The 17,065-nt window shown below is 57.3% G+C and overlaps 1 protein-coding gene across 1 annotated transcript; it reads right to left on the bottom strand.

Moving 5' to 3' along the window:
* Positions 1 to 1,428: 1,428 nt before the first annotated feature.
* Positions 1,429 to 14,313, bottom strand: SH3BP1 (SH3 domain binding protein 1). The gene is made up of 18 exons (XM_061418454.1): positions 13,912 to 14,313; positions 12,794 to 12,836; positions 12,425 to 12,529; positions 11,207 to 11,283; positions 10,650 to 10,761; positions 10,477 to 10,553; positions 9,849 to 9,987; positions 9,273 to 9,341; positions 9,031 to 9,121; positions 8,504 to 8,649; positions 7,596 to 7,707; positions 6,915 to 6,996; positions 6,749 to 6,829; positions 6,078 to 6,194; positions 5,431 to 5,528; positions 4,952 to 5,117; positions 3,671 to 3,765; positions 1,429 to 2,280 (listed from the first exon to the last, which is right to left on the bottom strand). The coding sequence occupies exons 1-18, from the start codon at positions 13,968 to 13,970 to the stop codon at positions 1,868 to 1,870; spliced, it is 2,082 nt and encodes a 693-aa protein (XP_061274438.1). The 5' UTR covers positions 13,971 to 14,313; the 3' UTR covers positions 1,429 to 1,867.
* Positions 14,314 to 17,065: the final 2,752 nt, after the last annotated feature.

The raw sequence follows: 17,065 nt of genomic DNA, 5'->3' as shown, positions 1-17,065 counted from the left end.
GGGACTGACCTTTTTGACCAATAAGGAGTTACGAATGGAACAACAAGGCCCGTTCCTCGTTCCCCAGCCAATCACAAGCTTAAGACAGATGGTTGCTAGGAGGAAAACAAATATTAAAGGAGATGTTATCTTTGGGTCAAATCTCACTGCCTTCCTAACCCTAGACACTCCAGTTTCGAGCGGAGTCCTGGGAAGAAGTTCTGGGATGCAGTGTGGTTGTGATTGGGGAGAGAGGCACAGGGTGTCCCCTGAGACGCTGGAGCCCTTGGCCTGGACCAGTGGTTTTCCACCCTGTCTGCGCAGTAGAGTTCCCAAGGAAACAGATTTTTAAAATTATATAATTTATATACAGTAAGATGTGTGGATCTTAAGTGTATACTTCGATAAACGTTTTTTAAAACGTGTGATAGGACCCCAGAAATTCTGATTTTAATTCCTTTGGGTGAGTCCTGACTTTTTTGATTTGTTTTTTAACCACCCAGGGATTCTACTGTGAGGCCAGAATGTAGAGACACTGGGCTAGAGGCAGCTTGGTGCCTACTTGGTGAGGCATGTGTCCCAAATCTAAGGTTGTCTGCCAACCTCTGAGAAGACTCTGAAGACTGGTCTGACCCCCAGGAGCAACTGGAGCTTCAAAGACCTGAGAAAAGGCACACCCTCGGCCTCTGGGGCTTATATTTTCTGCTTCTCATTGCCCTGGGCTTTTGCTCCTGACCTTTTTTTTTCCCCCCTGTCACACAGCTTGCAGGATCTTAGTTCCCCGACCAGGGATTGAACCTGCACCCTTGGCAGTGAAATAGGAGTCCTAACCACTGGACCAGGAAACTCCCATGATACATGATTCTGTCAGTTCTCCTGCCCTTCCCCAGGAGCTCCCTGGGCCTAGGGCTGAGTGGGGACCTCGCTCAGAGTCTGGTACAGAGTATGGTCAGAGAATGTTTGAAGACAGTTCATCCTTGCTCCCCGGGGAGCCTTCCCTGGGAACAGAGACCACAGGTGGGGGAACACAGCGACGGCAGCCATCACTCACACTGCCCTTGCACACTTACTTCTGTGTGCAAGGGCAGTGCTTTGGTCTTTACAAGCGTCTCATTTCATCCTCACAACAACATTTCTGTGGTGAAAGCTGTTAAAGTGATTTCACATTTGAAGAAAAGGAAACTCCAATTGCTCAGGATGTGAGGGACAGATTCTGGAATCAAGCAGATGTGGGCCAGGTCCATGTCTCACTCGCCATGTGACCTTGGTCACTTTCTGAGTTTCAGTCTCCTCACCTGTAAGAGGTAATGGGATTTACTTCCCTGAAAGTGGATTAAATGGAACTCATGCATAGAAAAGTACAACGTGTAGCAAAGAGTAAGCGCTAAAAATGTTGGCTGTTACTATTTCAGATAAGACAAAAAAAAAAAAAGGCAAAGAATAAGTAACTTTTTCCCCCTTTTATCAAAGTGGCTTCTTTATTTCAAGGATAGAAAAGAAAACTATCATTTGGGTAGCTGCTCCAGTTTTGTCCAAAATAATTTATTTGCTAGCCTTACAAAAAAAAAAATGTTGGCAAGAGAAAAAAAAAAGTCCTGTGGGAGCAGGCAAGCCTCTGCTTCCTTCTGGCAGCTCCCCTGGGATCCTGCCAGAGAGCAGAGAGGTGGCTGAGGGGCCCCTGAGGCCCAGGGTGATCCAAGAGGAAAAGGTCTGGAAGTGGAGGACTGTCCTGAGTCCTTCTTGCCGTGGGGGCCGACCCAGCGGGCACCAAGGCACTTTAGGCAAAGGCTGGAGGCTCCCGCCTAATTGGGAGGGGTGAGGGCTGTGTCCTGGGAGGACGAGGCGGGAGGGAAGGGGTGCTGAGGGGTGTCGGGGAGGAGCTGTGGGCTCAGTTGGTCTCTGAGGCGAGGCTCCTGGGCCGGGCCTGAGGGGGGATGACTGGGGCAGTGGGGGCCCTGCCTGCAGCCTCAGGGCCCTCTCCCTCCTCAGTGGCCGCCCCCAGGTCCACACGTGTAGGTGAGCTCAGAGTGACTGGGCTGAGAGAGGCCAGACCTGGGGAGGCCGGGCTGGGGGAAGCTGGTGAGTGGCGGCTCTGACGCCGGGCAGGCTGGGGGGCAGTGGGAGGCAACGGGGGTGGCACCGTGGGGGCCCGGAGGCTGCTGCCAACCAGACGGCGGGGCAGAGCCCGAGGGGTCACAGGGCTGCCAGAGCCAGGGGGCGGCAGTGGTGCTGGAGGGGAGCTGCGGGTGCCGGAGACCTGGGGGGGCGGCATGGTGGGCCTGGCGGGTGCTGGGCGCTTGGCTGTGGAGGAAGGAAAGGGGTGGTTAGGTGTCTGTACTGCCTGGGGCAAACCCCCAAGCTTGATGCCACCGCAAGAACTTTTATCTGCTGTCCCTTCTGCCGGGAACAGGGTCCACACGGGCTGCTCACCATTCAGGCCTCTGTCCACATTTGTCCTCAGCTCGAGGGCCCCTCCCTGACCTGGCCCCAGTTACTGTCATATCTTCCAGTCACATTTTCTTCATGGGGGACTTCATGTTCTCTGAAGTGATCTTGTCAGTTTCAATTTTGCTCCCTTACTTCTTGTCTCCCTGACTAGAACGCAAACTAAGTGAGGCCATCTTCCGTCCAGCTGGCTGGCACAGCACATGGGTGGCACAGAGTAGGCACTCAATACATATTTCTTGAATAAAGAAATGCCACCTGTCCCACCGGCCAGCTGGGTCCTTCTCACCCCCTGCTCAGAAGCCCACTAGGGCTGCTCCACCTCGGAGTCGTCTGCACGGTCCAGCCTCACAAGGCAGCCGAGGGCCTGGGTGGGGCCAGGACAGCTGGGCTCTGCTCCAAGCTCTGCCTCCACCCACTGGGGGATTTGGCCCCTGGAGCCTCAGTTGCTTCATTGCTGAGATGGGGTGACAGCTTTGACTTCCCAGGGCTGCCATGAGGATAAGCCCAGGTGACAGTCCTTTATCTTGTCCTCTGGTGAGCTAACATCCCATCTGTCCCCACCCCTTCCAGGAGAAGTAGCTAGACGCCCCCTCCTGTAAGAAGGTCCCTGTGCGACCTGCCAGCTCTGGCCGGTCCAGAGCTTCCTGCTCCATCCAGGTGGAAAACTCTAGCGCCTCCTGGGCTGGGCCTTTCAAGTGTCCTAGTCACCCTGGCAGATTCTCCACTTGAACCCTTGACCTTCTCACCTGCCTGACTTTAGGCCACTTCAACATGTAATTGTACCAAAGAGGCACAGAAAGAGACCACCTAACCACCACCACTGCCACCCCTTCATTCACTGTGCTTTGAAGACCCCACCTCCCTCTGTACTTCGTGATTCCAGGGCTTCCTGAGGGACTGGACTCCACTGCCCTCAACACTCACAGTCACTGACTTTTATGGAGCATTTACTGGGTGCTGAGTATGGGCTAGGCAGCCCTATTTAATTATCTAAATAGCTTCATGGTAGATGCGGTTATTGTCCCATTATACAGAGGAAGAAGCTGAGGCACAGACAGGGGAAGTCGCCTGTCCAAGGTCACAGAGCTGGAATCTGATCCCAGAGTGTCAGGCAGCAAACCCAGGCCCTTAGCCCCCTGGATTCCATGCCTCCCCTGGGTGTCTGAAAACATGGGGCAGTATGGGATTATTGATCCCTCTCCCTGCCCACCCTCTGCCCCTTCTCCTCCCACGGCCAACTCACTCCTCCGAGCCGTCTCCTCTGCTGGGGCGGCTGCCTCCGGGGGGCTCCGACTGACCTTGGGGGAGGTTGGTCTGTGGGGTGCCTCGGACTCTGCCCTGCAAGGGAAGGAGAGGGTCAGGGTCAGCCATGGCATCTCCCAGAGGTCTCCAGGCATCCGGGGAGACTCCCAGCCAACAGGCTGAGTCTGGGTCCTCCTGGAGCTGTTCCCCACCACCTTGTGGCCGGGCCTGGGGTCTGACAAGACCCTCTAGCATTGGCCAGAGTTTGCGTCCACTGAGCCCTGGCTGCCGTGTGCTACTGTGAGTGTCCATGGTCCCCCACGTGGCCAGGATGGGGGCAGAAAGTCTCAGCTCTCAGCCTCCATGCGACCTGCTTTTAAAAGTAATTAATTTGGCTGGGTCGGATCTTAGTTGTGGCACTCGGGGTCTTTCGTGGTGGTGCACAGACTCTCGAGTTGTGGCTCACAGGCTCAGTCTGTGGCATGTGGGATCTTAGTTCCCTGACCAGGGATTGAACCCATGTCCCATGCATTTCAAGGTGGATTCTTAACCACTGGACTACTAGGGAAGTCCCAGCCTCCATGGGATCTTTATGGGATGTTTCGACCACTAGAAGCCACAGAGCGGATGAGAAGCAGAGGAGGAAGCCATGGCTCATTCCTGGCTCTGCTTTATTGGCTACTCCTTGGGGAGGCCCTTCCTGACCCCCACTTTCTTGATCCCTGTTCCCTACTCAACCACCCAGCCCTGTTCTTCTGTTCTTCATAGCACACATAACTGGCTGACATTATATTGGTGTTCTGGTTGATTCTGTCTCCCACCCTGTGGAATGTAAGCCCTAAGGGCAGCATGTGTCTGTCTTCTTCATCTAAGGAAATTCATGTTCTGGGCCCCAGCAGTCTATGATAACTGAACAACACCCACTAGCTAAGGAGACGGTATGGTACCACGCAGCCCTTCTTTCAGTTTAAAGGATCAAAGAGAAGGCTGGAAAGTACAGTATTTACAAATTCCAAAATGCTCAGTTCCCTAAATCTCCAGGGCCTGAATCAGTGCCTGGCACAGAGTAGGTGCTCAGTAAAGAGCTATAGAACACAGCAGGGAACATATCAGAAGCTGAGAAGAATATGCCTGAGTCCCACCCACTCCCAACTGGGAAATCTGGTATTTGGAGGAAAATATAATAAATTTCCTAAAATGCTCTTGGATGCCCTGAGAGATAGTGCCTCTGGCTGGGCATCTTGGGGCCAGGGAGGGGCCCTTCATACCTATCAGTCCTTACCTTTCCTTGGTAGCCACTGAGGCCGGGGCAGGGGCCAGACCGAGAGCCGGGACAGTGGCCGGGGTAGGTGTGGGAATCGATGGAAGCTCCTCAGAAGCCGGCCTGTCGCTGACCTTGTCCTGGGGGGCAGGTGCTGAGAACAGGCCCGACACGTTGAAGTTGATATCTGCAGACAGAGGGCGCAGGTATGAACTTTCAGAGCTTCCACCGGCCTCCCCGCCTCACCAGGCGTCAGGACCACTTTCCCTTTCTCCTGACATTATCTAGGCTGTGTTTCACCTTCCCACTCCCAGGTGGGCCTCACGGCAATCCCACAAAGCAGGCACAATCATCCCCATTTTACAGATGAGAAACTGAGGCTAGCGGGGAGAAGCCATTTCCTCCAGGCCTCCTGGTGAGTTTGCGGGGCTACCAGGGACTGAAACTGAGTCTGGAGGGCACCAAGTTGGGTGGATCGTTCATAAAGACAGGAGTTTTACCTCCAGGAAAGAGGGTGTCAGTGTTCTGTATCAGAGCCTCGACCACGCCTACCACCTGGATGGATGAGACCGAGGCTGCGTCCAGCTGGGCCAGGTCCCTGGGACAAAAAGAGAGCCAAAGTGAGTCATCATTTAGCAAAGTCTAGTGACCCCAGCTCCCTGGGCCTGTGCTGGGTGCTGGGGACACAAGGATCAATCCTTCTGTCATCCGTGGCCAGGTGAATTACAACCCCTCACATATCATCTCATTTTACAGTTTATAACACATTTCTCTATTTATTAGCTCATCAAATGCCCAAAGCAAAAATTCTCAATGTCTGTCTAGTTTCTCTCCAACTTACAAATAAAGAAATGAAGGTCCAGAGTGACTTTATAAGGTTCATCCCTGGAAGGTTGGAGGGGTGAGGCTGGAACCAGATTTCTGGCTCCTGCAACAGGCCACCAAGCATCCCATTAAAGCCGTTACCCAGAATGTCTATCTTTGAAGCCCTGTGGGGTCCATGATCCCATGATCCTCATAGCAGCCTCGACAATAGAAGCTGCTCAACCCATTCCAAGGATGGAGAAACTGGGGCCCAGGGGGAAAATAAGCAGATGTTGAAATAGGGGGCAAGACTGCCACCTTCCCCTAACCCACAGACCCTCACCCGTCTTTCTCAGGGGGCCACAGCAGGTTGGGACCCAGGACAATGGCAATGTTGCTGGGTGTCATCTTGTTCACCTCCTGCTCCTCGGCCAGCTGCGCTAGGAACTTCATCAGATACCTGGGGGGTGGGAAGGAGGTTTGGACCAGCGGCCGGATATCTTAGGCCATGAATACCCATGGATGCCCCCAAGACCTGAGACCTTCCCAGCCCAGGGTTTCCAAAGAGCACCAAAGACACCACATGGGACATTTAAACATTTTTTTCACTAGTTACATTAGCTGACCTACTGAACGCCACCTCCATGGCGGGCACTAAGTTGCGAACCCCCCAGCCGCCCTACAGGACTGGGACTGTTATGTTCCATGTCTTCCACGTGAGGGCGCCAAGGCACAGAGAGTTAAATTGCTAGCTGGGGACCACAGAGTGGCAGAGGAGTGATCTAAAGCCACTGGGTGGAATGGCTTCAGGGTTCAAGCTATATATTCAGTTCAACGTCTAGTATTAGAAACACATGGCTAATACATCAAAGAGGTATTTTCAGAAATACTGCCTAGTACAAGGTGGGAGGACTCCAGCCCAGGGCCCTGAAGGGCCAGCTGGGCTTTGGCTGGGGAGGCCAGGGCAGAGGGGGTGGTGGGGGTGGTAGGGTGGGGGGTGGGCTGGGTGCTTACCTGAGGTTGCTGAGGTTCTCGTGGGGCAGACGGCTGCACACCTCCTGGAGGGCCTCCAGTCGGGCTCCCGGCTCCTTCAGGCTGGGGAGGAGGAAAGACCGGGTGAGCTGTCCTGGGCGGCCTATCTGCAGCCTAGTCCTCCCCAGCACATGCCCCTCATCCTCACCTGGCTGCCCTCATCCAATCGTCATAGAGGTCAAAGGTCATCAGGGGCTCTGGCAGCTCCCGCAGGTAGGACTTAAGGGCACCTGGAATGTTGGCAGGGAATTAGACTCAGCTACCAGGGCCGCCACCTTTACCCCCAGTGCCTGGCTCTCTCCATGTTAGGAACCTGTAGCTCTTGTTCATATTAACATGTCTAGGTGTCCAATACTTTGGCCACCTGATGCGGAGAACTGACTCATTTGAAAAGACCCTGATGCTGGGAAAGACTGAAGGCAGGAGAAGGGGACAACAGAGGATGAGATGGTTGGATGGCATCACCGACTCAGTGGACATGAGTTAGAGTAAACTCCGGGAGTTGGCAATGGATAGGGAGGCCTGGCGTGCTGCAGTCTATGGGGTCACAGGAATCGGACATGACTGAGCGACTGAACTGAACTGAATCGTTTCTTTGGGTCACAAGCTGTTGAGAAATCGATGAAGACTAGTGATCTTGTCCCCAGAAAAACGTACACGTTTGGGGGGGCTGACAATGGACCCCATGTTCAGGACCCCTATGCCTCCTCAAGTGTCTTCTTGGCAGAGTATCAGGCCTTAAGCTAAACTACTGTGGGACCGTTTCAGGCAGCTTCAGGCTAGGGCCCTGGGGGAAGGCCCTCCACCCAGGGCTCCTCGGTGCAGGTACCTGCCACAGCGTGGGGGTCAGAGCAGAACTCCTGCAGGCTGCGGGGGTCTGAGGCCATGGTCTGCTTGAGGCGCTTCAGCACTGATGCTCCGGCGGCCAGACGGAAGAGGCCCTGAGGGGCGAGAGGAGGCGAGTGGGGGTCACGGAGGGGTCAGGGTGGGGGCCATGGAGGGGTCAGGGTGGGGGAAGGACCCCCTGCCTGGGAGGCCCTGGCCCACTCATGAGCCCAGGGGAAGGGGGGCTTCGGGGCTGGTGGGCAGAGTGAATACCACCGTGTCCATGGCTCCTCTCGACTCTCAAGGTCTAGGATTCTGAGCAAAACGAGAAGCCTGGGAGGAGCTGGGAAAAGTCATGAGGAGACTGGAGTCTGGACAGGAGTGGAGGAGAGACAAGAGGCCCCGCAGGACTGTCCCGAAGCCTAGGTCTGTCTTTGAAGTGTGATCCACCTCCTAAAGGCCTGTCCTCAGGAAAGCAGCCGATGTGCTAGCAGGACCGAGGTGCACAGGATGGATGAGGGCAGCATGGGCCGTGCCTCACGTGGCTTCCGCAGCTTCTCCACCAACCTTCTCACCTGCCACTGGGCACACCTACCCACTGGCCTCTGTCTACCTCTTGCAAAATGGAGCCGATTTTGCAAGAGGTGAGGCTTGCAAAAATGGAGAGCTCCCTGCAAGGTTTCCTGGGGTAATGCAACGGAGCAAGGAGTACAAAGGGTTGATAGCACAGGGCCTGGTCCACGTGAGCATCACTAAGGGGGAGGTGGCATCAGTTCAACCGCAGGAGGCCACGCCTTCTCTTGGCACCTGGGCACTAATGGTGGGATTACACCCCAGCACAGGCATGGGTGGGAGGGGTGGGACCGGATGAGAGGCCCGTGCTCCTGCCCCACCTGCCCCAGCGAGCCCCACCTCTTCCTTCATGCCCTCAGAGAGCAGCATCATGACGCACGCCTCGATGGGCAGGGCGATGTCCCGGCCCAGCTCTCGCAGGTGGATTCCCAGAGGCACCCCATACACCCTGGAGAAGGGGGCGGCCGTCATCGAGGGGGAGGGGTCTGCAGGGACGAGACAGATCAGCGGCCCGGGGTCCTCCCACCTCTGAGCAGCCAGGTCAGGGGGCTTCCACCTCCCTCCTGACCACCCACAGGACACATCCTGAAACCATCCCACACATGTCTCCAATCCGCCCACCTCCACTGCCTCCACCCCAGCCCGGGCCTCCGTCACTTCCCTTCTGCCTCCTAACAGGTCTCCATCCTGCCTCTTAATTCTATCCTGCCTGCAGCTGCCAGAGCACTCTCTCCATCACAAATCTCATTGAGCCCTCCCCTGGACAGAACTCGTCCCGGGCTCCCCAGTGCCTTTCGGGATGGAGTGCAAGCTTCTTAACAGGCCCTGAGCAGGGTGGGGGACAGGGGTGGGGGTCAGGTCCCCACCTGTTTGGCTGTGGTTCTCCCTTAGCTCAGCCAGGGCTGTGTCCAGCGAGCTCAGAGACTTGCGATGGTAATCGGCCTGAATCTCCATGAGCTGTGGGGACAAGGGGGCACCCCCCGGGGGCGGAAAGTGAGGGCAGTTGAGTCTCCCCCAGGGCCACACGCAGACCCTTCCCTCCCACCACCTCGCAGGGGACCTCAGTGGCCCCCGAGCTCCGGGTGGTGGAGCCCGCTCTTGGACTCACGTGGATGAAGTAGTTGGCATAGGTGTCCTCCTTAGTGGCAAAGTGGTACAGGTCGGCCAAGTACTCGTCCTTGGGGACAAACAGAGCAGGGCTTGCACCAGGGAGGCTGCGGCCTGCTGGGAGGCTTGGAGCGGGGAGAGGTCTGCCCAAGTGGTATGGGAGGGCCGGAGTCCACTCTGCTCTCACTCTGCCAGGGTTTGCTCCTGGGCCAGCCCACGGGAACCCCTCCAAGCTCTTGAGGGGCTCTTCTGTTCCTCTCCTCTGTGTCCACATATCCTCAACCCAGTGCTCTGTATCACTCACCACTCTTTCATTCACTCACCCTTCATTCATTCACTCAGCCGACACGCCAAGATTCTCCCCTCCCGCCCTCCTCCCCGTCCCTCCTGCCCAGGTGTTACGGGTATGATACAGACAGAAGCAGCTACCAGGTAACGGCTGAGTACACAGACCCTGGAGCCTGGCAGCCCGGATTCAAATCCTGGCTCGGCTGCTTCCTAGCCACGTGGCCTGTGCAGTAGGGACGGCGCCCACCCCCGCCACCCCTGCCCCCAGGAAGCCGCCAGTGCCCCTCACCTTGCACTGCTCCACCTTCCTCTTCAGCTCCTCCTCCTCCTCCTTCAGCGTCTCCACCTTGTTGGCTGTGGCGGTGTGGCTGCCCGGGCCACCGCCCAGGCCCTGACCGCTGCCGGAGTTCTTAGCTGCCTGACTGAGCCTGAGGATCGTCCCAAGGTGGGGTGGTCACTGTCCCCATGGCATGTCCAGAGCCAAGTGCCCCTCCATCGACCTGACCCCATAGGATTCTGGGGGTTGATAGACATAAATCCCAGGGTGGCACAGGTCTGGGGTCTCGGCTTGGCGTGGGCAGTGCTTTGGGGCGCTCCCCTGGTGGCGGGCTCGGTGATCCTAGCCATCCACCTCCAGAGTGGAGGGTGGGGGCCCTCCAGGGTTCTTGGAGGGTTGTTGATGGCTCTCCCAGGTTTTGGGGTTACCTCCAGCTGGCACAAGCATGTGCACAGAGGCCCCGTCGTATGCACCATTACCATAGGTCTTCCTAAGCCCCAGGTGTGTGCACAAGCACACACACTATACCCCTAAGAACCCTGCAGCATCCTCCTAGTGGGGCAGGGGTCTCGAAGCTCTGTGGCCACATCCATGGGCTGACCTAGGTGTGAACCACCCCCCTAGAGGCTGTGGCTCCCACCTGCTCTTGAGCGTGTTCCAGTCAGACACCAGCTTCTGCAGGCTTTTCTTGTGCTTGAGGATGGCTGGCAGCTCCTCCTGGGGGTAGGCGTGGGTAGGAGGTGGGGGTGGGGGTCAGCGGGCTGCAGAGGTGGGGGCTGGGGGAGCTGGGGGCAGAAGGTGGGGGGGGGTCACCTCGCTCAGCCGGTTGAGCGGTTGCAGTACATCCCTCTCCAGAGTCATCTCAAACTCGGCCAGGATGCGGGCCAGCTGGTTCTGAATGGCACAGCTCATCTCCAGGGCCTTCCTGTGGACATAGCACCCAGTGGGCCCGGGCTCCCACAGCCCCTCACCCCCTCTCTGGAGAGACTGAGGGCCTCCTCCCTCCCTATCACCTCCTGTCTCTTCTTTTTTCCAAAGTTCCTTTGACTATGTGCATGACAGGATCTTAGTTCTCAGACCAGGGATCGAACCCGCATCTCCTGCATGGGCAGTATGGAGTCTTAACTACTGGACTATCAGGGAAGTCCCAACCTCCTGTCTGTTCTGTCTCTCCTTCATCTTCACCGAGCCCAATGCCCTCCCAGGCCTGGCTGCCCTCACTGACCTCTGGACACTGTTCCCAGCCCAGGCCTTCTTCCCAGCCTGGTCATCCTTCCACAGTGGGTGCCCTCTCTGATCGGGACCCTCTCCCAGCCCAGATCCCTCCTCGGCATCTCCAGGTGAGGGCTGAGGGCCCTGTCCATGCTCACCCCATGCTGGAATCGGGGTCCAACTCCTTAAAACTCTCGGCCATCGTGGTGGACAGAGCCATGAGGGGAAGCTTCTTCTGCAGGGAGGGGCAGGGGTGGCCATGAGCATGGGTGTGCACATCTGCCTGCTGGGCTTCCCTCAACCCTTCCCCACCCCACTGGTCTGAGCACATGGCCAGTCTCTTGGTGGTAGAACCCCAACAAGGCCTTGGGCTTGGACACGAGTGGCAGGAACCCAGGAGGGCCACGGTCACAGGTGAGAGTAGAAGCGAGATAAGACAAGGCACAGTGGAGGTGACATCTCGGCGTGACCATGCACAGAGTCCCGACCCATCCGAGGCCCCCTTGCCCTCTCCCAGAAGCCACTTGAATGGGCAGAAAGGAAAGACCTTCACTGAATGGAACACTAAAAACAGGGTGCATGGAGCTTGCCTGAGGTCCGTGCACAGTTAGAGGGAGAGTGGGGAGCCAGGAAGACAGCCTTGGAGTAGACCCTTACCCCTGCCGCAGGGCCTCTGTAGCTGACCTAGCTTCTGAGGAATTCAAAACCCCCTGTGGCTCCCTATTGCTCTGGCCGTCCTGAACGGTTGTCTGATTATAAAACATGCCTCCCATGTCCCTAGCTAGTATTGTGGAGAGCACCAGTTTAGGTCAGGGAGACCAGAATTCAAATTTCGGTTTTGCCACGTACTAGCTGTGTGACCTTGAACGAGTCACTCTACCTCTCCATCTCCATTTCCTGCTGCAGACAGTGCTAATAAAGGCAGCCTCCTCCCACGGCTGTTGTCAGCATTCAATGAGGCAAGGCATAGACATATCTTAGCAACAGACTAGCCGTAATCAGTCCATAAATACTGGCTGCAGATTAATACTAGTGAGTAACACAAAATCCAGTTCAAATGCCGCTTCCTTCAGGAAGCCCTCACAGGCTGCTGAGTTGAAAGCACCTGCTCTGGGTGCTGACTGGACAGAGACGTTCAGGTGGTCAGGGGCCTGGCTTTGGTGCAGAGGATTGGCGCTGAGGGGGCGGGGTCAAGAAGGGGAGGGGAAGAAATAGGACCTCATGAATGAGGGTCCGGAAGGGCCTTGGGACGGAGCAACCTCCACCCCCTTGGTGCCAGAGACTCAGACTAGCAGGGAGACCCCAGCCCCGACCTCACTGTCCCACTGGACCGAGATGTCCTGCCCAGGCCCCTCCTCCCTGGGATCCCCACTTACCACCCGTTTGTCCATGTCCGCCCCGCTCTGGCCCTGCAGACAGGCCTGCAGCCGTTTGTGGACATTGTGGGCTGCTCGCTTAGCTGGCTCCAGCCGCTGCTCCACCTGGGAGGGGGTCCGGGGGTTATAACCTATAACCTATCTATAGATCTATAATCTGTAGATCATGGGGGGTTGTCATCCCCCATGCCCCACTGCCTTCTTCTCCCCCAGAGCAGAAACTATCTTTCTCTCGCTACTCCTGGGGACCCCATGGCCAACAGCGTGGGAATGACTCAACTCAGGGCCCCCACTGGCATCCCCGCCCGGGCCTCCACGGACAGCCTGTACGGACCTGCCCTGCCACCCGCTGCCGGCCCAGGCACGTACCTGCTGCAGGTCCTCACCCAGGAACTCTGCAGTCTCCGGGGTGCTGTGGTGGGGAGAGAGCTTCTGCTGAGCAGGACCAAGTTAGGAAACCCCCTGCCTCCTCCTGCTGCTCCTCCCCAATCAGGGCACCTGAACCCCAGTTCCTCCCAATGCCCCTCCCAGTCAGGCCGCCCTGGGTGGCCCGCCCGCTCAATCCCAGTCGGAACACATTCCGTGGGGGCGGGAATGGGATACTGGGCCTTTTCCTCCTCCACCCAGGGCTGTGTCCTGAGACAGGGCGGACGAAACTGAAGTGGTGACTTCAGGAGTCTCTGTCTTCTGCTGACCCAGGGAAAGGAGGGTTGGGCTGGCCCCAAGAACGGGAAGTGTGCAAGCTCAGACTCCCAAGCTGCTGGTCACACAGGATTCTGGACTGTGGTGGCCGGCAGGGGCCCAGGACATGGGTGGACACTGAGGCTCAGAGAAAGGTGGTCTAGCTGCCCACGCTTGCATAGGTGGGGGTCTGTGGACACCTAGACCCCTTCCCTGGGCCCAGCGCAGGGGTAAGAGGAGAGAAGGCAGGCTCCGGGAGCTCCCTACATTTCCGGCCTCCACCCCACCAGCCCAGAGGTTTGTGGACTTGGGGATGTTTCCACCTGAGGCTACGAAAAGCAGAAGCAAGACAGAGAAGCAGGAGGCCTTGGGGCTGGCGGTGGCAGGAAGAGGTGAGGGGCACGACAAGGGCAAGCCCCTCCTTCCATCGCTGCCTGGACCCCGTGTCTTCTGCTCCCCCGAGGTCTGGGTCCCTAAGCGACCATCACCTCCCCCAGGCAACCAGGGATGGTTAACACCCCCATTGTACAGAGGGGACAAGTGAGGTGGGGGAGGACCATCCACTCGGGGGCTCCTAGAGACAGAGAAGGCCCAATATCCTTGATCCTCCACCCACCCTCCAATGAGAGCTGGGGGTTCCCCTGCCCCAAAGGCCAGGGCCTGCTCCTCCTGCTTTGGAGGTGGGGGTGGCTTTCCGGGGAAGGAGGAGAGGTGGCCAGTCTTAAGGTGGCTGTCCAGCTGTCCTTGGCCTCCCCAGGGTCCTGCCAGGGTGAGGATGGGGCTGGGAGGAAGGAGTTGACACTCACCGTCCCAGGCTGCCCGTGTGGGCCAGCTGCCGCATGCGATGCAGCTGCCTCTTCATCATCTTGGGGGCAGGCTGGAGGCCGCGGGGTCACGGTGGGGGTCGAGGGCCGGGCAGCCCCCGGCCCAGCCTGCCTCGGCCCGCGGCGCCTCTCTCGCCCCGGATGGGTGGGCGGCGCTCCTCGCTTCCTGGGCCAGCCGCGCTCTCGCTGCGGCTCGCTCTCTCCTCCCCCGCTGGCGACTCCGCCCCCGGCCCCCAGGTCACTCCTCTCTCCCAAGTTTGTTTTCTCGCTCTTTTCGCGTCTTCCGGGCCCCTGCAGCCCCCGCCTCGCCCTGCGCCGGTGCCGGCGAGTGTGGGTCCGCCGGCCGTCCGGCGATTCACAGGTTGTGTGCGCGGCCCCTCCTCCCCGCTCCGCCCCGCCCAGCCCCGGTGGCGGGAAGCAGGTAAGCCCGTTCCAGCCACAGCGCCTGCCCGGCTTGGCTTCCTGGGTTCCTGCCCCACCCACTGGCCTGCGGGCCAAGGTATAAATAACCTCAGCACCCTCTTAAAGGAGACACAGGCTTCCATACTTAGGAGTCAGAGGCCAAGAACAGGTCCATCCGGGCTTCCCAGAAGGATGCTGTCCTGCCCCTCATTTCCCAAAGGACCCCCTGGCCACCTGGAGCCAAAGGTCAGCCTCCTCGGCCCTGCTGGAAGATGATTGGCTGGCTGCTTTGGCGTCCTGGGCCACCTGGCTGCCAGTGTGCCTTGGGACAAGTCCCTGGAACTCTGGCCTCACTGCCTCTAAAGGCCTGTGGGCAGCTGTCCCGACCCTGCCCACCTGGAAGAGTGGACGAGATACCCCTGCCTGCTCCTGTAGCACTCGTTTCTGCTCGCATCACCCCTTTCATGGGGGTACTCACCTTCCTTCAGCCATGGCAGACCTTCCCAGAGCAGCTCCCTACCACCCTGCTCTCTTCTGGCCTCACATGGAGTTTTCTCCATCTATGAAATCCCTTCACTGGGAGGACTTCCTCAGTCCCTGCCCTAACTTCTTGTGAGGCAGTGATGTGGCTGATGCTCTGACCTCCCCAAACTCAGTAGTAGTTATTTCTTTGAGCCTCCACCCAAAACAGACTTGGACATATAGTAGATGCTCCATGCGTGCGTGCTCAGTCACTTTTCAGTCGTGTCCAACTGTTTGCAACCCAATGGACTGTAGCCCACCAGGCTCCTCTGTCCATGAGATTCTCCAGGCAAGAATACTGGAGTGGGTTGCCGTGTCCTTCTCCAGGGAGATGCTCCATAACTGCTAGTAAACTCAAGATGAGAGTCTTTGGGAAACAGTAGGCTCTCCTTCGGAGAAGGCAATGGCAACCCACTCCAGTACTCTTGCCTGGAAAATCCCATGAACAGAGGAGCCTGGTAGGCTACAGTCCATGGGGTCGCTAAGAGTCGGACATGACTGAGCGACTTCACTTTCACTTTTCATTTTCATGCATTGGAGGAGGAAATGGCAACCCACTCCAATGTTCTTGCCTGGAGAATCCCAGGGACGGGAGAGCCTGATGGGCTGCTGTCTATGGGGTCGCACAGGGTCAGACACGACTGAAGCGACTTAGCAGCAGTAGCAGCAGGCTCTCCTTACTCTGAACCTCTGCACCCCTTGGGCATCAGGAGCTCCGAGGGTGGGGGGCGGGGGGGCCTGAGATAGAGTCCTGGTTCACTCACTGCTCTTTGCCTCGTTAGAGCTCCAGTTCACTTTGAGGGTTACTCGAGCACCTACTGCTGTGTATGAGTCGGCAGACTGGGGACTTCTAGAGTAGAGCCTCCGATTTGGACATCTTAACACATTCCCAGTGCCCAGCATGGGCCCTGGCACACAGTGGGCGTGCGCTGGACACTGGCTGCCCCTCCACTCTTCGAAGGGAGAGCAGGCAGGCCCTAGCGGGGTGTGGAGGGGCTGCAAAGGGAAGCTGAATGTGGAATCCTGGCCAGAAGTTGGGAGGTTGTTGGATCAAAGGCCCAGGCCAGGATGACGGGATCAATCCCAGGCTAGGTTTCCTTGCCCACTTCCCTTCTCCCAGCTGGAAGGCCCCCCAGGAGGGGATTCTTGAGGAAGGCGGGGCTTGATGAATGCCTTGATGGAAAGAGACATCAGGGTCCAATGTAGACTTGGCTTCTTAAGATGTGGGGCTGCTTTTTGCAATGTCTGGGTTCTAGTTCTAGCCTCTCCACCTTCGCCACTGGACTTCATGGTGACTCAGTTTCCCCTGTCTCTGCAATTGTCGCAACCAGCTGTGTGCAGAATTAGGAAACAGAAGACTCCTGAGGCAGCAACGTGACACCAGGTGCCACTGTCCTGGCATCTGGGAAATTTCCAGGCTACGTGGGGTCCCCACCCTGTTCCAGCCTTGCCTTTGGCCCAGACCATACTGGCCTGGACTTGATCACTTCCCCAGCTGTTCTGAAGGGCCTTGAGGGCAAGTCCTGGCTTGTACCTCTGTCCTTCCTAGTTTTGCCTGAGCCTGAGCCCCCAGCTCCAGCTTAAGGAGGGTTCAGTCCATGTGGACTGTAGCAGCAGCTGCTGTGGAGACAACTGAGCCACATAATCAGGCCACCTGAACTCTGGGCCGCCCCTCTGGGCTTCAGACTTCCCTCCAACCAAACCCAAGAGCCTTTGCAGGAAGGGCACCTGGCTCCTCTGTGTCCAGCCTGGGTGGCACTGCCATACCTTTTAGCTGGGTAAGGGGTATATTTTAGGATATAATTAAGCCTGAGCACACTCAGATCATCAACACTCATATAAAGGTTTGAAGCCCTTGTAGTTGGAGCATAAGCTGTTCCTTTGAAGGATGTTGTCATCAGAGACTTTCAGACACAGAGATCTCAATCAGTGAATGTTGAGATCATAGTTTTAGAACTGCATATGTGGGACCAAAGAGGTCACCAGCCAATGACTTGCTGAGTGTCCTCCCGATGAGGGCCTGCGTCTTGTCTGGGTCACGCTGAATTCAGGGGCTGAACAATGTGCCACAGTCACAGGAGCTCAACAAACAGTTAACGTGAATGGCAAGTGAAGACATTGCATCAATGGACATTTATTTCCAGCCCAAAGAGACAGCAGGAGCAGAGCTTACTGGTGTAGACAGAGCTGGCTAGCTGGGCTCAGCCTCTCA

Source organism: Bos javanicus, chromosome 5, assembly GCF_032452875.1.
Source record: "Bos javanicus breed banteng chromosome 5, ARS-OSU_banteng_1.0, whole genome shotgun sequence".
Lineage (NCBI taxonomy): Eukaryota > Metazoa > Chordata > Mammalia > Artiodactyla > Bovidae > Bos > Bos javanicus.
This window is presented reverse-complemented; position numbering and strand designations above follow the sequence as displayed.

Coding starts and splice junctions, on each gene's coding strand:
- SH3BP1 (XM_061418454.1), bottom strand. CDS start 13,970: ATGATGAAGAGGCAGCTGCATCGCATGCGGCAGCTGGCCCACACGGGC. Junction 6,195..6,748: donor GAGAACCTCAGCAACCTCAG/GTAAGCACCCAG, acceptor CCCACCCCCCAG/GTATCTGATGAAGTTCCTAG. Junction 2,281..3,670: donor AGAGGAGACGGCTCGGAGGA/GTGAGTTGGCCG, acceptor CTTCCTCCACAG/CCAAGCGCCCAGCACCCGCC.